Source organism: Felis catus, chromosome X (assembly GCF_018350175.1).
Source record: "Felis catus isolate Fca126 chromosome X, F.catus_Fca126_mat1.0, whole genome shotgun sequence".
Taxonomy (NCBI): Eukaryota; Metazoa; Chordata; class Mammalia; order Carnivora; family Felidae; genus Felis; species Felis catus.
Genome location: NC_058386.1, coordinates 54,667,428 through 54,694,627, shown reverse-complemented (window position 1 = coordinate 54,694,627; position 27,200 = coordinate 54,667,428). Strand labels below are relative to the sequence as shown.

The window sequence follows — 27,200 nt, the reverse complement described above, 5'->3', positions numbered from 1 at the left end:
TCTGTACCTTGAGTATGTGATCCCAACACCCCACATGTAGTAAGCACCCTGTAAATGTTTACTGGCTGAATGAATGAGCAGATTACTACCAGGCCTGTTCTAGGCACTGGTCTGTCAGGAGGCTATGGTGATTCCACTGGGGTGCCTCAGGAATAGCAACAAAGACTGGAAGCAAAGGGACTGAGAATTCTAATCTTTATTCCCTTTATAAAGAGACATTCACCTCTAAATATCAGTTTCTTCTTGGGGCGCCTGGGTGGCGCAGTCGGTTAAGGGTCCGACTTCAGCCAGGTCACGATCTCGCGGTGAGTTCGAGCCCCGCGTCAGGCTCTGGGCTGATGGCTCAGAGCCTGGAGCCTGCTTCCGATTCTGTGTCTCCCTCTCTCTCTGCCCCTCCCCCGTTCATGCTCTCTCTCTCTCTCTCTCTCTCTCTGTCCCAAAAATAAATAAAAGTTGAAAAAAATTTTTTTAAAAATATCAGTTTCTTCTTTTTTAAATTCATTTTTGAGAGAGAGTGCAAACAGAGGAGAAGCAGAGAGAGAGGAAGACAGAGCATCCAATGTGAGCTCTGCGCTGACAGAAGAGAGCCTAATCTGGGGTGCAAATTCAGGAACCGTGAGATCATGACCTGAGCCAAAGTCAGAAGCTCAGCTGACTGAGCCACCCAGGTGCCCCTCAGTTTTCTCTTTTGTATAGGAGGAAGTTTCCTCTTCTGTACCCTCTTCTGCACACCTGCCTACTTAGAATGCTGAAAGCAGCTGCCTAGCCATGAAAAGGAGCATAAAAACACCTGAACGATAGGTTCCAGAAGTATGCACACATAGCTGTTATAACTGAAGAGACTGTTTTCTGAAATAATGGCTAATCACAGATTTTGGTCATTTTGAAGCATAGTGTGTTTCTTCCTATGGGACTAGAGCCCATAGAAGTAAGAAATAACTCCTACCTTTGGAGAAAAAGTGGTTCTAATGTTTGCCTTTGCAATAGCAGCCAAATGCAAAAATCTACTACACATAGTTTCACAATTACCAAGAGATTCTGTGGAGGACTGAAAAAATGTTCTAGCTTCAATACATGGGCTTTAAAAATGTAACAGATTGGGAAATAGTAACACAAAGTGGAAGCATGCAATGGACTAGGAAGATTTTGGAAGTGACATAACTTCCTGTTAATCATTGCTTTCATAAAATGTGCATGCTATAAATAAGCAGGCACAGGGCACTGTATAGCAGCAATGGCAAATTCTTGACCTGGCTCCCAAATTGGGCACTAATGAGAGATGCAAGTGGGTATCAACTGCAATGGGTTATAGAGCTAAATTATTTATTCTGAAGGCCTGTGATCTAGTCTTGTGGGGACAGCAAGAATTATGCCAGCAAATGTGTAAAGACAAAGAATCATGGGGAAAAATATGGCAGATCCATAACTCAGCTGACCACCTTGGACCTGTTTTCTATCAGACAGAAAGTTTTTCCATAACACTTAGTACCAGAAAGTCTCCAAAGTCCTTCCTCTTTACCATCTGTGGTATATGTGGCATCCAGCAAAACTCATTCATGTAGATTTCATAGTCATCCACATATTTATGGTGCCAAAGTCTAGAGAACATATGAAATATTTTCAATTTCTCTGGGTATTGCAAAGGAGAGTGATCTACTAGATAATTAGAAAAAAATGTATTCTCTTCTAGCATTCCTAGATTAACTTACTTTTTTCCTGTTTAGTAAAAATGCTCAATACCTAGAGGCCACCAGATCCGGTATTTTGGAAAACCAAGATGTGCAAACTCTGGCCACTCAGAAGAATGTTTAAAATTAGATGAACTAGAGAGTTAATAAAATATTAGAACATTGGAAAGAGTTAAATTTAGTCTGCAGACTTGTAAGCACATAAGTGACCATCTAAAGCAAGAGTCAAAAATTACAGTCCACAAGCCAAATCCACTGTGCCACTTGTTTCTGTGTGGCTTAAGAGCTGAGGATGATTTTTAGATTTTAAATGGCTGAAAAAAATCAAAACAAAAATAGTACTGAATGGCATTAGCTTACAAATTGTCTAGGACTGCTTTCAGGCTACAAATGCAGAGTTGAATAGTCGAGTCACAGGCCATATGGCCTACAAAGCCCAAAATATTTACTACCTGGTCCTTTATAGAAAAAGTTTGCTGACCTCAGATCTAAAGCCTGGCTTTGACATTTAGAAAAACCAGAGACAGATAAAAGATAAGAGGAACTTTGTGAGAAGATATCCAGGATCAGTGCAATCAGGATCAGTCAACTCTTTGGCCAAAGATACCTGATCAAGGCTCTGGTGACGCTGCAAGCAGATCCTTCTAACATAGCTAATTTGCCCCCGGGAAATGTTACTGAAAAAGCGAGGGAGTCAAGAGGACACTGAAAAGCACAGAAAAACTCTCTGCAAGTCTCCAAACAAGAAGTTAACATTCAATTCCACATGAGTTGAGGTGGGAAAGAGTGGATTTAAAGGACAGAAAGAGTTCAATGAGGGTTCACTTCCATTTCTTCCCTCACAAAAACCTGGGGTGAGAGACGGAATCAAAGCCATACTTATATAAAATTTGCCAGGAATACTAAATTGGGACATATTGTAAACATCACCGAGGATGGTGTAATTCTTTGAGTCCAGAATGTAAACTACAGTTTCAATTTTATGATGTGTACCAAACAGCACTCCATGTGTACAAAACAAATGGATGTACAATCTCCAATGTTTTACTAGAAAATGTCTGAAAAATAGTAAATTCTTGAGCACACAGAGTACATAATGAACTAATTAACCCTCTTTGAAACATGATGTGGTAAATATGGGGATTTATATCCTGATTTTCCAGATGAGAAAATGGAAAAGAAAGGAAGTTAACCAACTATGGTCACAATGCTGGGGAAAGGAGGAATCTCAGAGTCCTGAATTTTAACCTAGCCCATCCATAGTGCACTTTCCCAGCTGGCTATATTATCTGAAAATTGATTTTTAAAAGAATGGGAGATAGGGTTCACTATCTGTTAAGAAGGCAAAACCAAAAGTGCATACAGGTATAAATGCATGTTTGTTTGGTCCAATAATAGTTTTGATAGTGACAATGCTTTGAATTTGTAGAATCGTCATAAACATCTACACTGGAAGGGTATATTAAAAATATCTAGTTTAAGTCCCTTATTTTACAGAGAAAATTGAAGTCCAAAGAGGAAAATTAATTATCCAAAGACAGACAACTAAAACTCCTTTGAGCTTCTACTCCTGTGTATGGGCATCACCTTCCTTTGACTTCCTTGCCTTTTAGATAGCATTCAGTATGCCTTCCCCTGTAACCTCGCTGTTCATCCCACCACCCCACTCCTCATACCGGTTTCTAGCCCACAGATCTTCCCCCAACTGCATGTGTGTGTATATATGCACATGTGCACACACACACACACACACACACACACACACACACACACTTTCACTGAGCTTTCAACAACCAAAAATCTTTTCGTGATTTTAGCCCCATGGACTACCACCATTATTTTTTTTAATCTCAAAATATGAAGATGCTTCCCTGACTAGCCTAATCCTCACCCCAAACTCCCAGAATTACTGACAATGATAAAATATGAGGCTCTCTCTTCCTCCTCAATAGGAAAATCTGGCTAGATTACAACTGACTCTGTGCTGAGCCTTGCATCAACGACAGCATTAAAGCCTCATGCTTTATGATATACCAAAGCTAGAAATGGATTTCTGTCTGACATGCCAGGCTTTTAAGTCTTGTACCTGTGCCCAGTCCAGAGATTTCTGAAACCATGAATAAAGTGGTAATCAACACTGAATACTCAGTCTGACTTAACTGACAACAACAAACAAATGAGGAAAAGAAAGATTTGTGCTCCACTTTCTCCAAGACAGGTGGAATTCCAAGTTTTAATAAAGCAGATTCAGAATCATTTTCATAAAGGCCATTTGGGCAATAAGGACACATTGTAAAAGTGGGGAAAAATCGGAATCAATAAATGTTTCCTGTGGATAATAAGACAGCCCCCCGCCTTCAAACAGAGATAATGACAGTAGTAAACTCAAGTCACCAAGTTTTTCAGATGGGAGGAAGAAAGAAAATGCCATTTTTTGCTTTCTTTTCTGTGTGTGTGTGTGTTTATACCATCTTCTCCTATCCCTCAAAGGGCTCAGGACTGGAACCTGGGGTTCATATTCCAAAGGAACCAAGGGGATCCACAGCTTTGTAAGAAATCCATTTGTGATTTTTTTGTATGTCAAAGAGTCAAGAGTATTTGGCCCCATGAGCCCACGGAGGCTCATTTTCTCAAAGAAAATATTACCAAGTTTCCATAACTTAAATTATTCTAAGGTCTAGAGCATTTTAAGACCTTGCTGGATTTCCAAGTGTTCTGCAAGTTGAGTGATTACCCCTCTCTGCTTCCTTGCTCTCAAATAGTCCAAGATACACACCATAGCACAGCTCCTCCCAGGAATCCCTGCCAGCTGCCATTCTGCCTTCCTTCCTCCTTCACCTCTATCTTCTGAACAAAGCTTCCATGTGGAATACGTTATGACAGCAAAATATTCCCTTTTACAATGTTTGATTACTTTCCCTGTTTTCCAAAAATAACAGTATTGTGACCCAGATCTATAAAACCAGAGGCAGCATCAAATACAATCTAATCTATTTGACTTGTATTTGCTTGTTCAGTTGCTTATTTGAACTCTTTCCCCATCTGATATGACTGCTATTACTGTGCTGTCTGGGCTTTCTGACACACAGTCTCTAGATAGGTGCCCTGGTTTATTCTCTGCTCTACAGACAAGGCCTACTGGATGATGGGGTAAAGGGAGGAAGCAGAATCCACTGGGGAAGTTGGGGTGAGATGATCTGAAGTCATTGGGGGCTATTCCTTGCTTTCTTATCTGACAGCTATCCTTGTGTAAGTACTCTTAAGAAAAGCAGGTACTGCTCTCTGTGTTTCTTTCCAAACTGCCTAGGTCTAAGTACTGGGGCCCTGCACATCAAACTATCCCAGTACAAGCAGTAGCAATAGGCCACTTGGGGGTATGGAAGGAACATGCAGCATATTTTCAGTAATACTAAATTCTAGCTGTCTCGTTGTTGCTTTGGGGACTGGAAGAAAACAAAATAATGACTTTCTGTTTTATAAGTATTCCTGCCACCTGGCTAAAATGATGAGAAGGCAATAATCATTCCAAATGGCTACCAATGCAAAAACTAGTAAAGGGCACCTGCTTTGCACCTTTTGTCTAGATGCCAAAAGCTCTCTGATGCTTCTGTTGTCCTCTGGTGGGTGCTATAACATTTCTGGTGAAAGGTGTGGCTTATATACCTGCCACTTTTAAGAGTGTCCTCAGGGTTTCTAGCCCTTACATAAGGAAAGGCTGCCTGTTTGGGTTCTGACTTGGAACGCAATACTTCTAGGCTAAAGAAAGAGAAGGATAGGTCTTGGAAGGAAGTATTTCCTTTGTGGAAAGTGAAGGCAGGAGTAGATACTGGTGTTTGGCAACTGGGTGTGCCCCCAGAGCAGAGTATGTCTGTCTATGGGCTGTTTATCAGTGTCCCTTTGTGAAAACAAGCTCTTAGGACAGGATGGGGAAGGCAGTGGATGAATAGGAGGTTTGAGCCCAGGTTGATTGGGAAGGAAGGAGTCACTAGCATATATAGGAGGTCTGGAAATGGGAGTTCTTGCTGTAGGATGTAGGCTGAGCACCTCTGGTAGCGGATCAGACATGAACTGTTCTAAGCTAAATAGGACTAAGAAGTCAGGGGCTTGAGCCAAATATAAGATGAAACTTAGCTTGGGGTGCTGGACCAATGGACAGATCCTGAAGGCAAGTCTATGGAAAAAACAAAAGTGTTTCATCACTCTGGATCCCTACTTATATAGGGGCTATTAATTCAAAGAGGTCTCAAAAAGGCAGCAGCAGAAGGGAGCAGGTGCACAGACTGATGGTCTGCTTTGTTTCTGGGGCTGAGGCCAGGAAGACTTTGTGAAGGAACATTCCCATATTCACTACAGAGAATGGGTTAGGGACTCAGTTGGGGTTTCTCCACTTCTGACTTCTCTAATAAAGACAATTTTTCCATCACTATGCAACAAAGTGGAACACAAACAGGGAAGAAATTAAATCTTTTCAAATAATTAATTTTCTTTTATTTGTAGGACCCTTCCAAGCTGTAAGCACCAGATGGGACCACCTTCACTGAATACATTGCCTGTACTACCAAGGCTGCTGAAGCCAGGGGACCAGCAAGTATGAAAACTTGTTTCTTTAGGCTCTTAGGTTCTTTGAGAGGGTCCCACCAGCGACTCTAACTTTGAAATGATAAAATCCTGGGCTCTGGAAGATTGGTGTATCTCTATATAAGATAAAGAAGAAAGGGAGGTAAAAGTGAGTGTGCAAGACCCCTTACCTTCAGCGGCTCTTTTAAAGAACACTTTGCAGCTTCCACAAGTGAGAGCTCCATAGTGACAGCCAGAAGCTTCATCACCGCAGATCAGGCAGGTCTTCTGGGGCGGAAAGTAATAGTCAATGGGTAAGACATGGTCCCTGGAAGTCTCCAAACTGGAAAGACACAGGAGAAACAATGCAACACATGTCAGTGCCTAGCAGAAATAAGAGAATAGAAGTCTGAGGTCTTTAGGAGCAAATTTACATGTGTAAATTATTATTATTTAGAAAACAAGATTGTTTCTTGCTTCATTGAGTCAGTGTGAAGCTGATTTTTCTGCTACTTCTAGTGATGACGTCTGTGGGGTTTCCTGTCATGTGGACAAGCCTTTTTAGATCCTGCTAAGGAATTCAAGAAGTTCTCTGGGGTCAGCCAGTCTCATGGGCTATGTTTACATGAGGGATAGATGAAGACAGAAACCTGAGTGCTGAGGTTAAGGTATCTAACTTAAAATGGTGGTCAGGAAACAATTTTAGAGCAATTAAATGGTATCAACCCAGCTATATGGCCTTACCTTATCCAAAGGGAGATCTATGGCCAAAAGAGACTAAGCAACAAAGCAGTTTGGTATCCTTTGCTCTAGTTCTCTAAGCCTCACTTTCACCTGTAAATAGGAATAGTATTGCCCATCCTACTGAGCTCTATTGTGAGTGGCAGTAAAATTATATAAAAAGATAAAAAGCCTTTAAAATGAATACACAAGTGAGGGATCATGATTAGTGTTATCATACCAGCCTTCTTTGGTCTTCTCCCCCGCCATTCCCTCACTTTCCTTAGTCATCTCTCTAGATCATGTAGACATTCCCTCACCTCCATTCTGCAATATAAAATAGCAAAATCCTTACACCTGAGGTTCTTGTTGGGAAATGACACACAGTGATGCTGGAAATTTCTCAGGCTACCATCTCAACACTTGGCCATTAAAATACCCATAGGGTCTTTAGGATAGGATGGAGCTTCAGGAGTCATCTAGTCTAAACTTCTTATCTCTAAGAAGATCTGTATCTGAGTCCTTTCAGATGGATATGAAGGAGAGGGTCAGAAAGCCAATCCTAAAACCTTAATAGAAGTAAAATTCTGGTCTCCTGTAGTAATTAATTCAAGTTTAAACAAATAAAATATGGTTCTTACTAATCAAAAGTCAAATTATTTTTCTCTCCTATACCCTATGTCTAAGCATTAAAAAAATGATGTCCTGGGTTAATCTGCCTCAGGTAGATGATAATTTCCCATATTCTCATCCACAGGAATGTAGCCATATTTTTTTTTTCTGAGCACTTCTCCCTTACTAAGGAAGGAAGGAAAATAAGTCTTAATGGCAGCCTGTTTGTTGTGTTGGGTGATTTCTACACGTCAAAACAACTCTGAGAAACATTTTTTTTGGTCATTATTACATCAAATGAAGAAACTCACATTCAGAGAGGTAAAGTCCAAAGTGATTTGACAACAAGCCCAGGACTAACTGGCTCCAAATCCAACATAGTTTCCATTACACTATTATCTTTCTGCTACTCTCTTACTTTCTACACACATGGCTCTATCAAGCTCAGCATAGTTATCAGAATCCAAAAAAGCATGAAATGTTATTTTCCCATCAATAACCAGGGATCAGCCCTGGTAAGGGCAAGAGCAAAGAATATTTTTGCTTAGGCTATACTTGACAAGCACTTTACCTCTAAGACACAAATATTAGCCTTTATTCATGTCCCAAGTACTGCAGAAATCACTAAAAAAATTCAGCTTATATGTAAACCCAGCGGCTGGCTATCTTTTCTCCCCCAAAAGATCTCACTTTCCTACCTTGACTGGAAAGCCAGCGGAGTCTGCCTATCAAACCAGGATTAGCAGGACCGCCAGTTCCACAGGAAAATAGCTCAGAGAACATCATCCCTTTGGCTAAAATTTTCATTTCCTTGGGTAAAGAATGTGTCCCTATCCTCATTCATAAAATAAGGAGAAGCAGCAGAAGTTTTTTTTGTTTGTTTTTACAAGTGTCTTCACCCTTTTCTCTCTTTTTTTGACTTCTGAAACTAATGCAAGCCATTCAAATAAAATCAAAAGGACATGTATTTAGGCACTTCATGTGCAAGGCCATTTCATGTATATCATCTCATTTAATCTTCCTCCAAACCCTGCCAAATAGCTCTGTATCATCTGTATATCATAGTAGAGGAAACTGATGTTCAGGAAAATTAAACTTGTTCAAGACCACTCATGTCATAAATGGGAATGCCAGATTCCATCCTAGGTAAGTCTGCCTCCAAAGTGCTGGTTCATAATCCATGACTAATCATGTTATAAAATTGAAGGTTGAGATTAGATAGATGTATTCAACTCAATTCCTAGCACTTGGCCTTACAAACCTCGCAAAGGATTAGGTTCTGGGGACATTGTGATAATCAATATATTATTCTTGCCTCTAAGAAATTTACTATCTAGTACAGAAGAAATACAGGAATCAAGGAACTGTAACACAACATAGTAGATGATATAGTAAGGCAGAGTGCAGATTGCTACAGATAAGGAAGCACCTCAAAGACAGGAATGATTTTTGAAAGGCATAAAGGTATATTTGGATGAACGAGATGACAATTATAATTATAGTAATTTTATCATATAATTGGAAAATAAATATTAGATATACAACATGAAAACCTGAATAAGTAAGAGGTATTCTTGAAAAGAGACTTTATGAAACAGAAATTTTCATCCATATTACAATTTAAAATGCAGCTCAAAATAATCTAATTAATAAAATTTATAATCAATGTTTAAGACTGAAGAAAGTCATCAATATTTTGTTCATTAGATATGAGTTCAATAAAACACACCACTTATAAAAATAACAGTAAAAGAAGAGGAAGAAGAAGAGAAATAATAAAGGCAATTTTAGAATTTGAACTTTCCTAATTACAGCCCACTTTGACTAAAGGCCTGAGATATCTGCTAACCTCACCAGGCTGGTCTCTGCTTACCTACCTACCCTTCCTCTTTCTGGAAAAATATTTTGGACAGCACTTCCACTGACCCTGGTGTAGTGTAGACAAAAGGAACATTTCAGTTCTGCCTTATGGGCTGACCATTGGACATTGTAAATGAAAACTGTAATAAGAGTTCCAATCCCAGGTTTATATCCTACAGAAACTCATGCACATTTGTACCAGCAAGCAAGTCAGGAATGGTGTCATAGCAGCTATATTTATAAAAACAGAAATGATAAACATCCACTGAAAGGAGAAAGGATAAATAAATTACAGCACATTCATTCAATAAAATACAATTCAGCAATAATGAGGAACAGAATACAGGTACACATAGGTAAATCTTACAATCTAATATTACATAAAAGACATAAATCACAATAGCCTATATTATGATTCCATTACATACATATCCCAAAAAAGGCAAAAGTAAACAAAATATAATTTGGTAATATATATTTGAAAAATCATAAACATTCAAGTGAATAACAAACCCCAAATATAGGATTATGGTTACTTCTAAGGAGAGACTGTGGTTGATGATATAAGGAAGGAGGATACAAGTTTATGTATTTATGTATTCATTTAAAAATATTTATTAAGTGTCTACTACATACCAAGCACCATTGTAAGTCCTGCAGTTACAGCAGTAAACAAAAAAAAATGGTGTAAATGTTCTTATTCTTTAACCAGGGCTCATGAGTGTTCATTTTATTACTATGCTGCATAACTAACTGATATGTTACATGAAAGCTTTGTATGGCTACAACAGCACATAGTGAAAGAAAAAAAAAACTGAGAGTTTCTAACATTCTCCTAAATAACATCCTAAGTGCAAATGTAGCAAAGGTTTGCTTTGAGAACAAGCCAAGTTCAGAATTTGCATGGAACGTTTATATTTCTTCCTGCTTCCCCTGGGGTACATGCTCACTTATTATCCCAATGCAGTGCACTCAGTTTTATGGGTCTGAAGGAAAAATGCTGCCATATAAAATGGAAGTTTCCTAAACCAGAATACCACTTCAACAGTTTCACAATTAATTAAATAAAAGTGGATTACTAGAAGCTATAGGTCTACAAATGCCAGCTCAACTATGGAGAAGTTGGGCTCAGAAATCTTCAGCACCTACCTATAATCTCAGTCTGTCTGTCTGTCTGTTTGTCTGTCTGGCTGAGTTGAAAATACTTTAAAGGGTCTGACTACTTTAAGCAAATTCTCCAAGAACTGTGGAACCAATGTGAAATGCAGAAGTCACAGACTAGTGTTCCTTGTTTGAAGGATGAATGTCAACTCAGCAGGGCTTTGGAGCCAGGCAGAGGTGGGCTGGAATCCTGCATCCACCACTGAACCCTGGTCCCAGTCATTAAGGCTCTCTGAACTCCATTTGTCTCATGTGGAGAGTGGGGATACTTTCTATCTAGAGGGCTTTTGCGAGAATTACATTAAATAGCACATGTTAAGCCCTTCCCCCTGTGCCTGCCACATAATAGCTGCATTGTAAGTTTAGGTTGCCTGCACCTTTTGCTTTACCATAAAAATAGGGGAGATGTCTAATATCCTTAAAATAAAAAAGACCATCCTTCTTGGCTATCCAGCGCATTTAGGGAAAGGTAAATACAAGTGTATAGATAAGGGGGAAAAAGGATAGATGTGTTAAAAGTGTAGCTTTTTGATAAATATCATTGCACTTTTCAAACAAGAAGAAATTTAGAAAACCACCAAACATCTTTATAAAAGCATCATATTTTTCCTGATGTTTAGTAACCTAAAATATATTGTTTGTTAACCACATTGTGGGATATAATGACAACTCTACATGAATTTTTATAATAAAATTCAAGAGTTCAAAGTTAATTTCTCCTCATAGGTCTCTTGTGCCTACTTCTTTATGGGCACAAGGGTTATTTCAGTGGAGAAATTGACAAAGTAACAAGGTAAGTCTGGTAGCTTCCTTTTCCCATCTAAGTCTGAGATTTGAAATTTGATGACTGTCCAAGAGAATAGTCATGTTTTCTTTTTAAAAGTACTACCTGACTTTACATCAGAGCTCTCCACTTCTCCAGTTTAGTAAGGCCTTGTTGAAGTGGAAAGATATAATAGGTAGAAGATCTGGTTTTCATGCCCAACTTTACCACTTTCTAACAGAAAAACCTTGAACAAGTCATTTTATTCACATGTAAAATGGGCATAAAAATATAGAGTTCACAAAATTGCTATAAAGATTCAATGAGATTTTGGGAAGTTAAACATTCCACTCTGTTGCTGGCACACTTTTTCACAGATGGCCATTACTATAATAATCTCACGAGAAAGTGGAAGGAAGGAGAGATTGGAGAACTAGGTTCTAAAAACCCAGCTCTGAGGTAGATATGATTATCATTCCTTTGAAAATAATGCAAACTGGGACTTAGATAAGGTAAATTACCTGTTTCAGTTCATATGGCTACTAAGTGGCAAAGCCAGGATTCAAACTGGGCATCATTTCCCCCCAAATCCATATTCTCCTGCTATTCTAAATTGCCAAGGACATATAATACTTGTGTTATAACCTAGGTTTAATTTCATTTGATTTTTTAACAAATTTATTGATATATGATTCACATACCATAAAATTCACCTATTTTGGCATATTCACAAACTAATTTTACTACAAACTATTACCGTAAACTAATTTTATAATATTTTCATGACTCCAAAAATAAATCCAGTACCCATTAGCAGTCACTCCCCATTTCTTCCTTCTCTCAGATCTTAATTCAATTTCTGTCTCTAAAGATTTGCCCTTTATGGACATTTAATATAAGTGGAATTATACAACACAATCTTTTGTGACTTGCTTCTTTCATTTAGCATACTGTTTTTAAGATTCATCCACATTGTAGCATGTATCATTGCTTCATTTGTTATTTCTGTGTAATATTCCATTACATGGGTATACCACATTTGTTTATCCATTCATCAGCTGGACATTTGAGTTGCTTTCACTCTGGCTTTTATGGATACTGCTGCAATGAATATATATATATATATATATATATATATATACATATATATATATATATATATATATATATATATATATAATATGTGAAATTACTATTTCAAAAGTCAAATGGTGACACTTTCAGAAACCTCCAGGCTAGTTTCCAAAGTGGCTGCACCATTTTATATTTTTACCAGTAATGTATACTGGCTCTAATTTTTCCACATCCAAGCTATTTGTCTTTTTTTTACTATAGTCACCTTAGTGAGTGTGAAGTGATGTCATATTTTGGTCTTGATTTGCATTTATCTATTGAGTAATGGTGTTGAACATTTTTCATTTGTACATGTTCTTTGGAGAAAGGTCTATTCAAAGTCTTTGCACATTTTATTTTTTTTTAATTTTTAAATGTTTTATTTATTTGAGAGAGAGAGAGAGAGAGAAAGAGCGCAAGCGAGAGAGTGAGTGTGCGCCAGAGTATGAGCAGGGGAGGGGCAGAGAAAGAGGGAGAAACTGAATCTGAAACAGGCTCTAGGCTCTGAGCTGTCAGAGCTCGATGGGGGGCTCGAACTCGTGAACCGCGAGATCATGACCTGAGCCGGTCAGATGCTTAACCGACTGAGTCACCCAGGCGCCCCAGTCTTTGCACATTTTAAAACTGGGCTGGCTATTAGCCTTTTAATCATTGAATGGTAAGAGTTCTTTGTATATTCTAGATTCAGTACTCTTATATCCATGACTTGCAAATGTTTTCTCTCACTCCATGGGTTAGAGTTTTACTTTTTTGATGGTATTGATTGCAGTATAAATGTTTTAAAATTTGATGAAGTCCAATGTATCGTTTTTTTTTTTTTCTGTTGTTTCTATGCATTTGGTGTTACAAGCTAAAAAAAACATTGCTTAACACAAGGTCACAAGGATTTACTCCTACATTTTCTTTGAGTTTTAATGACTTAGCTCCAGCATTTAGGTCCATGATACATTTTGAGATAATTTTTGGTATAAAAAAGTGGGGGCGCCTGGGTGGCTCAGTCAAACATCCAACTTCAGCTCAGGTCATGAGCTCACAGTTTGTGAGTTCGAGCCCCACTTGGGGCTCTGTGCTGACAGCTTGGAGCTTGCTTCAGATTCTATGTCTCCTTCTCACTCTGACCCTTCCCACTTGTGCTCTCTCTTTCTCTCTCTCTCTCAAAAATAAATAAATAAACATTAAAAAAAGACATTCCTATTTAAAAAAAAGAACTTCATTTGTTCGCATGTGAATATACCATTGTCCTATTTGTTGACAATACTATTCTTTCTCCCATTGAATGGGCATGCTATCATTGTTGAAAATCATTTAACCATAATGTAAGGGTTTATTTGGGGGGAGGTCTCAATTGTATTTCATTGGTCTCTATGTGTCATACTTATGCCAGGACCACACAGTCTTGATTGCTGTAGCTTTTAGTAAGTTTCGGAATCAGGAAGTGTGAATCCTCCAACTTTGTTCTTCTATCTCAAGATTGTTTTGGGTTTTTTTTTGTTTGTTGATTATTTGTGTTTTAAATTCCAGTATAATTAACATACAGTGTCATATTAGTTTCAGGTGTACAATACAGCAATTCAATAATTGCATACATTACTCTGTACTCATCACAATAAGTGTGCTCTTAATCCCCATCACCTATTTCACCATCCCCCACCCACCCACCTCCTCTCTGGTAATCTTTGTTCTCTACAGTTAAGAGTCTGTTTTGTTTGTTTGTTTGTCTCTTCTTTTTTTCTTTGACCATTTGTTTTGTTTCTTAAATTCCACATATGAGTAAAATCATATGGTATTTGTCCTTCTCTGACTGACTTATTTTACTTAGCATTATACCTTCTAGGTCCATCCATGTTGTCGCAAATGGCAAGATTTCAATCTTTTTTATGCCTGAGTAGTATATATACCACATCTTCTTTACCTATTTATCTGTGGATGGACAGTTGGGCTACTTGTTAATTGGAATATCTTGACTATTGTAAATAATACTTCAATAAGCATAGGGGTGCATGTATCCCTTTGAATTAGTGCTTTTGTATTCTTTGGGTTAATACCCAGTAGTGCAATTGCTGGATTGTAGGGTAGTTCTATTTTTAACTTTTTGAGGAACCTCCATACTATCTTCTACATTATTTTTTGTTTCTTGTGTTGTTGATTTTAGCCATTCTGACAAGTGTAAAGTGATATCTCATTGTGGTTTTCACTTGAATTTCCCTGATGATGAGTGATGTTGAACATCTTTTGATTTATTTTGGCTATTCTAGTTTTTTTGTATTTCAATACGAATTTTACAATTGATATTTCCATTTCTGCTAAGAATCCAGCTGGATTTTTGGAGGGATTGCCTTGAATCTATGAGGAATACTGTCATCTTAACAATATTAAAGTTTATGATCAATGAAAATGGAATGCTTTTCCATTTGTTTACATCTTATCTTTCCACAGTGTTTCATAGTTTTAACTGTAGAAGTCTTGCACCTTTCACTAAATTTATTTGTAAATATTCTATTTGATAATATTATGAACTGTGTTCTATCACTTTTAAATTATTCTTTGCTAACATACAGAAATACAATTGATTTATGCACACCAATCTTGTATTCAGCAACTTTGCTGAACTACATTATTAGTTCTAATAGTTTATTATGGATTCTTTAGGAATTTCTATATACAAGATTATGTCATCTGTGAATAAAGATACTTTTACTTTTTCCTTTCCAATACAGATGCCTTTTAGATCTTTGTTTGTTTGTTTGTTTTTGCTGTTTGGTCCAATTGGCCTGGATAAAACCTCCAGTACAATGGTGAACAGAAATGGTGAGAGCAGATATCCTTGTCTTGTTCCCAATCTTACTGGAAAAGTTTTCAGTCACTTAAGTATGATATTAGTTGTGGGGTCTTCATAGATATCTATTTTCAGTTTGAATATGTTCCCTCCTATTCCTGTTGAATGTTTTAATTGTGAACTAATGTTAGATTTTTTTGCCAATATTTTCTGCATCTATTAAGATGATCATGGGGCCTTTATTCTCTTAAATATGGTACATTATATTAATTAACTGATTTTCAGAAGTTAAACCAATCTTACCTTCCTGAGATAAATCCCAATTTTAAGTTATTGACATAAATCCATCTTGTGATCATAATCTTTTTTTATTTGTTGCTGGATTTGGTTTGCTATTTCATTGGGAAATTTTTTATTTATTAATATTCAAAAGTTATATTGGTCTGTAGTTTTCTTTTTGGTTTTGTTATTGGGTAACATTGGTCAACAGAATTAGTTGGGAAGTGTTTCCACCTGTTTTATTTTTTGGAAGAATTTGTAAAGGATTGATACTAATTTTTCTGTAAATGTTTGATGGAATTCACCAGTGAAGACATCTAGATTTGGGCTTCCCAAAATGGTGAGTTTCTTTTTACTTTCTTTCTTTTTCTTCTTTTTGTTTAATTGAAAAGCAATGTTTGTTAGTGTGTATAAGTTCTGGTGCCCGGATAGAAGTAGGTACTTATAATTATTTCCATTCAATAGATGAAGGTGGAGGTACATAGTGTCCTGGTATTCCCCCTCCAGAGTCTGAATTCTTCATACTGTACTGGCTCTCTATGTCCCTGTGGTTTTGTTTGTTTTCTTTGGTTTAAAAAATTTTTTTTGAGTATAGCTGACACAATGTCACATTCACTTTAAATGTACAATATAGTGATTCTGCAAGTTTATACATTATGCTATGTTCACCACAAGTGTAGCTACCCACAGTCTTTCAATTATGGAATGAATAAGTCATGGGAATAAAAGGGATAGCATAAGGATATAGTCAATGATATTGTAATGGGTTATATGGTGGCAGATGGTATGGGAAGTTTATTATATTGCTAATACAATGAAGTAATATTATATTTATTCTCTTTACTTTTTATAGAGCCATTCAGATTTTCTATTTCTGCTTGAGTCAGTTTATGCAGTTTGTGTCTTCTTGATTATTTCCCATTTCATCTAGGTTATGTAATTTGTTGGCAAATGGTTGTTCATAGTGTTCCCCTTTAATCCTGTTTTATTGTTTTAAGGTAGGTAGTGATGTCCTCACTTGCATTGTTGATTTTGTGATTTGAGTCTTCTATCATTTCCTCTTAGTAAATCTAATGGTTTGTCAATTTTGTTGATCTTTTCAAAGTAACTTTTGACTTCAATGATTCTATTGATTATTCTTATTCTCTAATTTATTTCCACTTTAATCTTTATTAATATTTTGCTTTTCTTCTAGTTTCCTAAACTGGAAAGTTAAGTTATTGATGTGAGCATTTTCTTCTTTGTTAATATAGGAGTTTAATCTGTTCTGGCTAGTATAACAAAATACTATAGACTGGATGGCTTATAAACAACAGAAATTTATCTATCACGGCTCTAGAGGCAGAAAGTCTTAAATCAAGGTGCCAGAATTGTTGTGTGAGGGCCCTCTTCCAATTGCAGACTTCTTGTAACCTCACATGGTAGAAAGGTAAGCAAGCTCTAATTGCATTCTTTTATAAAAGCACTAATTACATTCATGAACATGTCACTTCATATCTAACTACTTCCCAAAGGCCTCATTTGCCCATTATATTGGGCACTAGGATTTCAACATATGAATTTTCAAGGGGAACACAGACATTCAGACTACAGCAATAAGCATTTATAGTTCTAAATTTTCTTTCAAAGACTGCCTTAGCTTATCTGTATCCCACAGGTTCTGGTATGTTACATTTTTTCTATTATTCATGTCAAGGATTTTCTCATTTCTCTTTATTTAGGCATTTCTGTTTATTTAGGCATGTGTTATTTATTCTCCACATTTGTGAGTTTCACATATTTCCTTCTGCTATTGATTTCTAATTACTCCCATGTGATCAGAGAACATACATCCATTTTTCTTGAATAAGTGCACCTCAGATTTTTGCTAGTTTTCTTTCCTTTCCAGAGTTCTGGAGAAGTTGATTTTCACAATTTTTGCTAGTGTGTTTGTTGCTTTTATGAAAGGGTAGCTTTATGGTAGTCTTCACTCTACCATAGTGGAAGCCTTCCTTATATTCCAAGCCAGGTTATATTTAACATGCTACAAAAATCACTCCCTCCCCCAACACACACACACACACACACACACACACACACACACACACACACACAGAGTAATCCTTATCATGGGTCATAAATGGAGGAAGAAGAGATATCACTCATACCATTCACTTATTAATTCAAAAATTCATCATTCATACATTATAAAGGAAAAGCTCTGCCAAATGATGGGAACATAAAGATGAGAAAGACAGCCTCTGTTTGCAGAGGAGTTTTCATGTCCTTGTTTTGAGCTATGACAACTGTGCAAATGGTTAATGCAATGTATAGCAAGAAAAATACTATTAAATGGTCCAAGATCAGTGGTTACTAAAGGAAGAGAAACTTATGTGTTTTGTCTGGAGGTACTAGAAAATAATGGCCACCATGTACTAAAATCCTATTACTAACCTAGCAAGGTGTTTTAAATAACTTGTCAAGTATTTACTCTGGGATAGATCAGATGAGGATGCCTGCAGTTCTAATGTATACTCAACCTGCAAACCTGACATGTTGAGACAAGTAGTTATAGGCCTACTGGTGATTTACATTTTCCTGTAGTTTATACCAACTAACAAACATGCCAAGACAGCTGGAAGTGTGGCAGCAAGACTGTTTTTATCAGTGTGTCCCACCAAATGACCAAGCTGTCCTTTTCTTCTGGAATCACTTTCAGAAATCGGGCTCAACTGATGAATCCTTATTATAGTCATGTCCTTACATCTCCCAAGCCACATCTGCTGTATTCTGTGAGCCAAAATCTTTCCAATGGTTTCTTAGTCATCTCAGCCAATCATCCATGGGAGAACTAGTCAGATTCCTTTCTGAATTGTCATCAAATCTGAGGGCTGAGAGAGGTTTCCACATTATGTGTTTCCAGAATCCATTACAAAAAAAAAAAAAAAAAAAACAGGAAATGAGAAAACAACTTGTTTTTGATTTACATGTTAAATCTTATTGGACCAATATTTTCTTCACATCCTCCATTTGAACTTCTGATACTAAAGAGACTGAGGGCTTAGTATGTGTTAAGCTCCGTCAAAGGTGATTTATCCTTACAATGACTACTGCAGGATACACAGATTATCTCCATTTTACAACAAAGTGCCAGAGGTTCAGAGACACTGAATATTTTTTTCAAGATCACAGAGCTAGTTAAACTATAAGAGCAAGGGTTTGAATGCATGTCTGGCTAACTCCAAAACCTATGCTTTGTCTACCATGCTATATGGCATTGCTTCTCATTAACTGTCAGGGCTAGATGACTCTCAGAGATCATATGGCTGAATGTTTTTCACCCTTGGGTGCATGGTAAAATCACTAGGGGAACTTCCCACCCCCCCATTGTGATTTATTAAATTAAGATGGGGTCCAGGCATTAAATTTCTTAAAAGTTTGATGTTAGTGATAATGTCCAATCAGGGATTAAATCCACTGACTTACACTGTCTTATTGTCCAGGGGAAATTTGGGGGCCAACAAAATGAGAGAAAATTGACCAGAAGAAATAGTTTTCTAGAGATAGTCCTGAGGCTAGAAGCCAGGTGTTATAATTCCTATGCCAGAGTTCTGTTGTAGAGCAATATTTTTAGTCACATTGAGTATACTAACTTTTCCTAGGGTCTAGAATATGCAATAGTCAACCTCTGGAAAATCTATATAATGACCAACATCAAACAGGCATTCATCTATAGCCCAGTTACCTTTGAAAAGACAGTAATAGCATTAAGTAGGAACTATAAAAATGGATCTCATCCATTACAGAACTACCCCCTTGCTGGAAAGAAATTTACTGAGTGCCTTACTATGTGGTAGGCACTGTGAGAGGCACGTAGAATACATTAAGAATCTAAAGACACAAATATCATTGTCCTCTATCCAAAGTCTTGTCTGAGATTTATTTCCATACAGAGCAAAGGTTACAGAGCCCCATTTTACAGATGAAACAAACGAAGCTCAGAGTTAAAGGTATTTTCTAGTAAGTTGCAGCATCACTATTGTAAAAAGCAAAGGCTTTGGGGGAAGAGATACTCAGGTTTGAACCCCTCTACTACTGATCGCCAGTTATGTAATGTTGGGCACAAGATGAACCTAACCTCCCTACCATCAGTTTTCTTATCTACAACACGAAGAAAATAATGTGCCAGCCTCAAAGGGGTTTTGTGACAAATGCATCAGAAAATACATGAAAAAGAGTCTAACACACTCAAAACAAATGGTCATTTCTCCCCATTTTCCTCATTCCACTCCAACTTCCCATTAGGAGTAAAGTCCAGGGCATCTGACTCCCAATCCAGTGAGCTCTGCAATATACAATACTGCTTCCTCCTCTTTCCTTTTTTATAAAGTATTTTCTAAGTTTGTTTATTTTGAGAGAAAGAGAGAAAGAGAGCAGGGGAGGAGCAATGAGAGAGGGAGACAGAGAATCCACAGCAGGTTCCATGCTAACAGTATGGAGCCTAACGTGGGGTTCCTTACATCTCACAACTGTGAGCCAATGACCTGAGCTGAAATCAAGAGTTAGATGCTTAACCAACTAAGCCACACAGGGGACCCTGCTTCCTTCTCTTTCAAGTACTGCAAATTAAGGCAGAAAAGCAGCAGCCACTACCATCCCTTATGCAAAACTTGTGAAAGCACTGAAAAAAAAAAAAAACCTCACAATTCTAACTTTAAAGTCTCTTTGTGACTTTGAGGCAAGGAAAACACAATTTAGTTTAAGAAATGTTACAAGTGTTTTGCCAAGTGTCTAAGGGCTTCAGAAACCAAGAGAGGAAAGATAGCACCATATGAGCAGATATAACTCAGGTAGCAATGAAATGCTGATGAGATTCCAAGTTCAGTTCACAATCTGGAAATCCAAAATTAGACATTTTATGTTGGCCCGAAGAACCTACAAAAGCTAGGAAAACAGTCTCACTGATACCAGCAATAAGGCTTACCCTGCTTTCTTTTTTTTTAATTTTATTTTTTGTTTTTTTTTAAATTTACATCCAAATTAGTTAGAATATAGTGCAACAATGATTTCAGAAGTAGATTCCTTAGTGTCCCTTACCCATTTATCCCATCCCCCTTCCCACAACCCCTCCAGCAACCCTCAGTTTGTTCTCCATATTTATGAGTCTCTTCTGTTTTGTCCCCCTCCCTGTTTTTATATTATTTTTTGTTTCCCTTCCCTTATGTTCATCTTTTTTGTCTCAAAGTCCTCATATGAGTGAAGTCATATGATTTTTGTCTTTCTCTGACTGACTAATTTCACTTAGCATAATACCCTCCAGTTCCATCCATGTGGTTGCAAATGGCAAGATTTCATTCTTTTTGGTGGCTGAGTAATATTCCATTGTATATATATACCACATCTTCTTTATCCATTCATCTATCAATGGACATCTGGGCTCTTTCCATACTTTGGCTGTTGTTGATAGTGCTGCTATAAACATGGGGGTGCATGTGTCCCTTTGAAACAGCACACTTGTATCCCTTGGATAAATGCCTAGTAGTGCAATTGCTGGGTTGTAGGGCAGTTCTATTTTTAGTGTTTTGAGGAACCTCCATACTGTTTTCCAGAGTGCTGCACCAGCTTGCATTCCCATACCCTGCTTTCTTAAACACACAAACAGCAAAGCCTGACCCAAGATCAGCTACTAGCTTGATACTTGGAAAACTGTCCTGCTCCCCAAAATAAGATATGGATTTTGATTGTGGGGATAGAGGTAATTGGAAGAGAATACAAATCCCCTACCCCATGTCACTGCAATTCACATCATAACATATGGGCCAATAATAACTGATATTTACTGGGCACGTATATGTCTCAGCTGCTACATTACATTCTACATACCTTAACCTCATTTAGTCTTTACGACAAATTAATGAAGTGTGAACCATTATTTTCATTTTGTAGAAGAGAGCACTTAAGTCCAGAAACCTTAAGCATTCTGTCCAAGATCCATAGACAGTAAATGATGGCTGCAAGATTTGAACTCAAGTCTCTCTGACTCCACAATCAACTTTTTGATAAGTTTCTCACTGTGGATAGCAGTCCCAAGTGACTCAATCCAGAAAGCCATGAGTCATTCTGGATATACTGTAATACATTTTGTCAATGTGTTTCACCTACCATCACTTTTCAGTCAATCAGTGACTATTATGTGTTAATGTACTGCCTAACTTGCATCCTCCTGCCCAAACACACTCATGCAACCTCACCTTCAGAATAACTGCAACTCTCTAATTGAAGTCTTTATGCTTTGTGTCGTATCCTCTCCAACCCAGAAATTACACAGGACCTCACATAAATTCTATCTAAAACATCTGCTTCTGTAACTCTTCCTCTTAATACCATTTAATAACTCCCTATGGTCTACAGCAGTGTCCTAATTCACTGATACATCAGAATCACCTGAGGAGCTACAGAGCTCTGATCCCATTCTAACTTACCTCCAAATCTTCTGAATCTGAAGTTACAGGTGGGACCTGAAGATCTGTAATTTTATTAAATGTCTAAGTGATCTTAGGCAGGCATTGAAAACCACTTGGCCTACAGTATACAAATTCAAAGCATTAGCTTGGCATTCAAGGCCTAACTCTAGCTCTTTATTTCTTCCAAAACCTTTCCCATATGACCTTCCAGTAGTACCATTCTGTTTCAGTTCTTCAGTCTTAACCCTATTTCACCCCTCTGTCTCTTTGCTTACATGGCCATTCCTCAAACTGGAATACCTTTCACTGCTCCCAACCATTTGTCTCCTTTGCCACATTATCTCATAATTCAAGACTCAGCACAAGAGGCCATCACCTACTCCATGAAGCCCTTCTTGACTCTGTACCCCTTAGGTATAATATGATCACTTCGCCAACTTGTATAGTCTGCTTTCAGAGCACATATAATGTTTCATATCACAAATAATCTATGTATGTGCCTGCTTCCCATCCATCATGTGGCCTTCAGTGATGAATTCCCAGTGTTCAGTCCAGATACTGCCTAAGTACTTCCCACTCAACTCATTTGCCTCTTTCTTTCCTCCTTGCCTTTCGCCAAACAAAAAAGTTTGAAAACAGTCATGTTGCCTTTTAAATAACATCTCAATCTGAAGGCCAAGATAGATCCTGAACAACTTATGAGTCCTAATTAGGACACTGCTAAACTATATCATATAAATGAAAACTTTTCTTAAAAAATACCTTGCCAATTTGTATGCCTTTTATTTTTGTTGTCTAATTGCTGAGGCTAGGACTTTCAGTGCTATGTTCAACAACAGTGGTGAGAGTGGACATCCTTGTCTTGTCCCTGACCTTAGGAGGAAAGCTCTGTTTTCCCCATTGAGAATGATAATAGCTGTGGGCCTTTCAAATATGGCTTTTATGATGTTAAGTTATGTTCCTTCTATCGCTACATTCTTGAGGGTTTTTATCAAGAATGGATGCTGTGGGGCGCCTGGGTGGCTCAGTTGGTTAAGCATCCGACTTCGGCTCAGGTCTCAAAAATAAATAAACATTAAATTTAAAAAATTAAAAAAAAACAATGGATGCTGTATTTTGTCAAATGTTTTTTTCTACATCTATTGAAAGGATCATATGGTTCTTATCCTTTCTTTTATTAATGTGATGTATCATATTGATTGATTTGTGAGTATTGAACCAGCCCTGCAGCCGTGGAATGAATCCCACTTGATCATGGTGGATTTTATGTACGTTTATAGTACTGTTTAATTTGGTTTGCTAGTATGTTGCTGAGAATTTCTGCATAGAGATTCATCAGGGATACTGACCTGTAATTCTCCTTTTTAGTGGGGTCTTTGTCTGGTTAAGAATCAATGTAATTCTGGCTTTGTAGAATGAGTTTGGAACGTTTCCTTCAATTTCTATTTTTTGGAACAGTTTTGGAATAGGTATTAACTCTTTATTTTATTTATTTTTCTATTTTTTTTAAGTTTATTTATTTTTGAGACAGAGAGAGACAAAGCATGAACGGGGGAGGGGCAGAGAGAGAGGGAGACACAGAATCGGAAGCAGGCTCCAGGCTCTGAGCCATCAGCCCAGAGCCCGACACGGGGCTTGAACTCACGGAACGCGAGATGGTGACCTGAGCTGAAGTTGGACGCTTAACCACTGAGCCACCCAGGCGCCCCAGGTATTAACTCTTTAAATGTCTGGTAGAATTCCCCTGGGAAGTCTTCTGGCCCAGGACTCTTATTTTTTGGGACATTTTTGATAACGGATTCAGTTTCTTTGCTGGTTATGTGCCTGTTCAAATTTTCTATTTCCTCCCTTTTGAGTTTTGGTAGTGTGTGGGTGTCTAGGAATTTGTCCATTTCTTCCAGATAGTTCAGTTTGATGGCATATAATATTTTATAGTATTCTTTTATTATCATTTGTTTTCTGTGGTGTTGGTTGTGATATCTCCTCCTTCATTCATGATTTTATTTACTTGGGTCTTCTTTTCTTGTTAAGAAGTCTGGCAAGGGCGTTATAAATTTTGCTTATTTGTTCAAAAAACTAGCTCTTAGATTCAATGATATGTTCTACTTTTTTTTGGATTACACATCATTTATTTCTTCTCTAATCTTTATTATTTCCCTTCTTCTGCTGGCTTTGGGCTTTGTTTGCTGCTCCTTATCTAGCTCCTTTAGGTGTAAGGTTAGGTGTTAGTTGCAAGGTATGTTGTGTATTTGGGACCTTTCTAGCTTCTTCAGATAGGCCTGAATTGTAATGTGTTTTCCTCTTGGGACTGTCTCCCAAAGGGTTTAAACTGTCATGTTTTCATTTTCATTTGCTTCCATGTATTTTTTTAATTTCTTCTTTAATTTCCTGGTTAACCCATCATTCCTTGGTAGGATGTTCTTTAACCTCCATGTATTTGAGGGGCTTTCCAAATTTTTTTCTTGTGGCTGATTTGAAGTTTCATAGCGTTGTGACTGGAAAATATGCATGGTATGATTTCAATCTTTTTGTGCCTGTTGAGGGTTCTTTTGTGACCCAATATGTGATATATTCTGGAAAATGTTCCACCAAAAAACTGCTAGAGCTGATACACAAATTCAGCAAAGTCACAGAATACAATTCAATGTACAGAAATCAGTTGCATTTCTACACACCAATAATGAAGAAGCAGAAAGAGATATCAAAGAATCGATCCCATTTACAATTGCACCAAAACCCATAACATACCTAGGAATAAACCTAACCAAAGAGGTAAAAGATCTGTATGCTGAAAACTATAGAAAGCTTATGAAAGAAATTGAAGACATGAAGAAATGGAAAAATATTCGATGCTCATGGATTGGAAGAACAAATACTGTTAAAATGGCGATACTACCCAAAGCAATCTACACATTCAATGAAATCCCTATCAAAATAACATCAGGATTCTTCACATAGCTAGAACAAACAATCCTAAAATTTGTATGGAACCACAAAAGACCCCGAATAGCCAGAGTAATGTTGAAAAAGAAAACCAAAGCTGGAGGCATCACAATTCTGGAGTTTAAGCTGTATTACAAAACTGTACTCATCAGGACAGGATGGGACTGGAACAAACACACACACATAGATTAATGGAATAGAATACAGCATCCAGAAATAAACCCACAAATATATGGCCAATTAATCTTTGAAAGAGCAGGAAAGAGTATCCAATGGAAAAAAGACTGTCTCTTTAGCAAATGGTGCTGGGAGAACTGGACAGTGACCTGCAGAAGAATGAACCTACACCACTTTCTTACACCATACACAAAAATAAATTCAAAATGGATTAAAGACCTAAATATGAGACAGGAAACCATCAAAATCCTACAGGAGACAACAGAGAGCAACCTCTTTGAAACAGGCCACAGGAAATTTTTACTTGACATGTCTCCAGAGGCAAGGGAAATAAAATAAAAAATGAACTATTGAGAAATCATCAAGATAAAATGCTTCTGCAAGGCAAAGGAAACAATCAATAAAACTAAAAGGCAACTGATGAAATGGAAGAAGATATCTGCAAATGACTTATCAGATAAAGGGTTAGTATCGAAACTCTATGAAGAACTTACCAAACTCAACACCCAAAAAACAAATAATCCAGTGAAGAAATGGGCAGAAGGCATGAATAGATACTTTTTCAAAGAAGACATCCAGATGGCTAACAGACACATAAAAATATGCTCAACATCACTCATCATCAGGGAAATACAAATCAAAACCCAAATGAGATACTGCCTCATAACTGTCAAATGGCTACAATTAACAACTCAGGAAACAACAGATGTTGGCGAGGATAGGGAGAAAGGGGGAACCCTTTGCATTGTTGGTGGGAATGCAAACTGGTGCAGCCACTCTGGAAAACAGTATGGAGGTTCCTCAAAAAATGACAAATAGAACTACCTATGATCCAGCAATTGCACTACTAGGAATTTATCTAAAAGATACAAAAATGGTGATTTGAAGGGGCACATACACTCCAATGTTTATAGCACTCCAATCAACAATGGCCAAATTACAGAAAAATCCCAAATGTCCACCTACTGATGAATGGGTAAAGAAGATGTGGTATATACATACAATGGAATACTACTTGGCAATGCAAAAGAATGAAATCTTGCCATTTGCAATAACATGGATGGAGCTAGAGAGTATTATGCTAAGCGAAATAAGTCAGAGAAAAACAGATATTACACGATTTCACTCATTTGTGGAATTTGAAGAACTCAACAGATGAACATAGGGGAAGGGAAGGAAAAATAAGATAAAAACAGAGAGGGAGGCAAACGATAAGACTCTTAAATACAGAAAACAAACTGAGAGTTGCTAGAGAGGAGGTATGTAGGGGGGTGGATTAAATGGGTGATAGGCATTAAGGAGGGCAATTTTCAGGATGAGCACTGGGTGTCATACAGAAGAGATGAATCACTGGGTTCTAATCCTAAAGCCAAGACTACCCTGTATGTTAAATAACTTGAATTTAAATGAAAAAAATTAAAAAATCAAATATTTAACAATATCTCTTTGATAATAATAATTCTCACTTCCTGACTATACATTCTTCCTCATATCTAACTCAAATCCCTGATATTATTTTTCCTTCTGTCCTCAACAGAAATAGGGAACAACTCCTTTACATACTCTTACTTTGCCTTACTTTGTTTCTATATTACAGTTAAACACAGAGTTGAACAAAATGTAATCTAGGATATAACCTGAGAAGAAAAATGTGTCATAATTGGCAACTTTTTAAACTAGGTGAAAGTGAAGTGGTAAAGAGCTGGTGGAACTGTCATTGTTAGATAAACATAGATAAATTGTTCAACTTGAACAAGCTCTTTCCATTCCGTAAAGGGATCATGTGGTCTCTGACACAGCACCTTCCTAGTTACTCTATGGCATTATTATGAACAAATTAGTTGAAGTCAGACAGAACCTGCTTTCCCTTATCCATGGCCATTGCTTACCTTCCTCTACAGTTTCTGTTCTTGAATCTGCTTTGGTATACCAGACTAGGAGCTGGAAGCCTGAGATTCCATTCTGAATTGTGATACTAACTTGCTGCTGTGACTTTGGACCAGTCACCATTTTTCCTGACCCTCAGTTTTCTCATCTTACAAAACTTGTATTTGCAGAGCACTTCAAGTACATAAAGCATACTGGTATATATTTATCTCATAAGGTCT

At 37.4% G+C, this 27,200-nt stretch overlaps 1 protein-coding gene across 3 annotated transcripts in view; it reads right to left on the bottom strand.

Annotated features, from left to right (window-relative positions):
• AR (androgen receptor) overlaps positions 1 to 27,200 on the bottom strand; it is a 181,336-nt gene that overhangs the window by 70,542 nt on the left and 83,594 nt on the right. For 2 of the 3 annotated variants that reach the window (XM_004000575.6, XM_045051332.1), the window contains exon 2: positions 6,437 to 6,588. In XM_004000575.6, the coding sequence (XP_004000624.3) occupies positions 6,437 to 6,588 (152 nt within the window). Of the gene's footprint in view, positions 1 to 615; positions 5,860 to 6,436; positions 6,589 to 27,200 lie in introns of those variants that run through there. The other variant, XM_023249497.2, reaches the window with a different exon arrangement.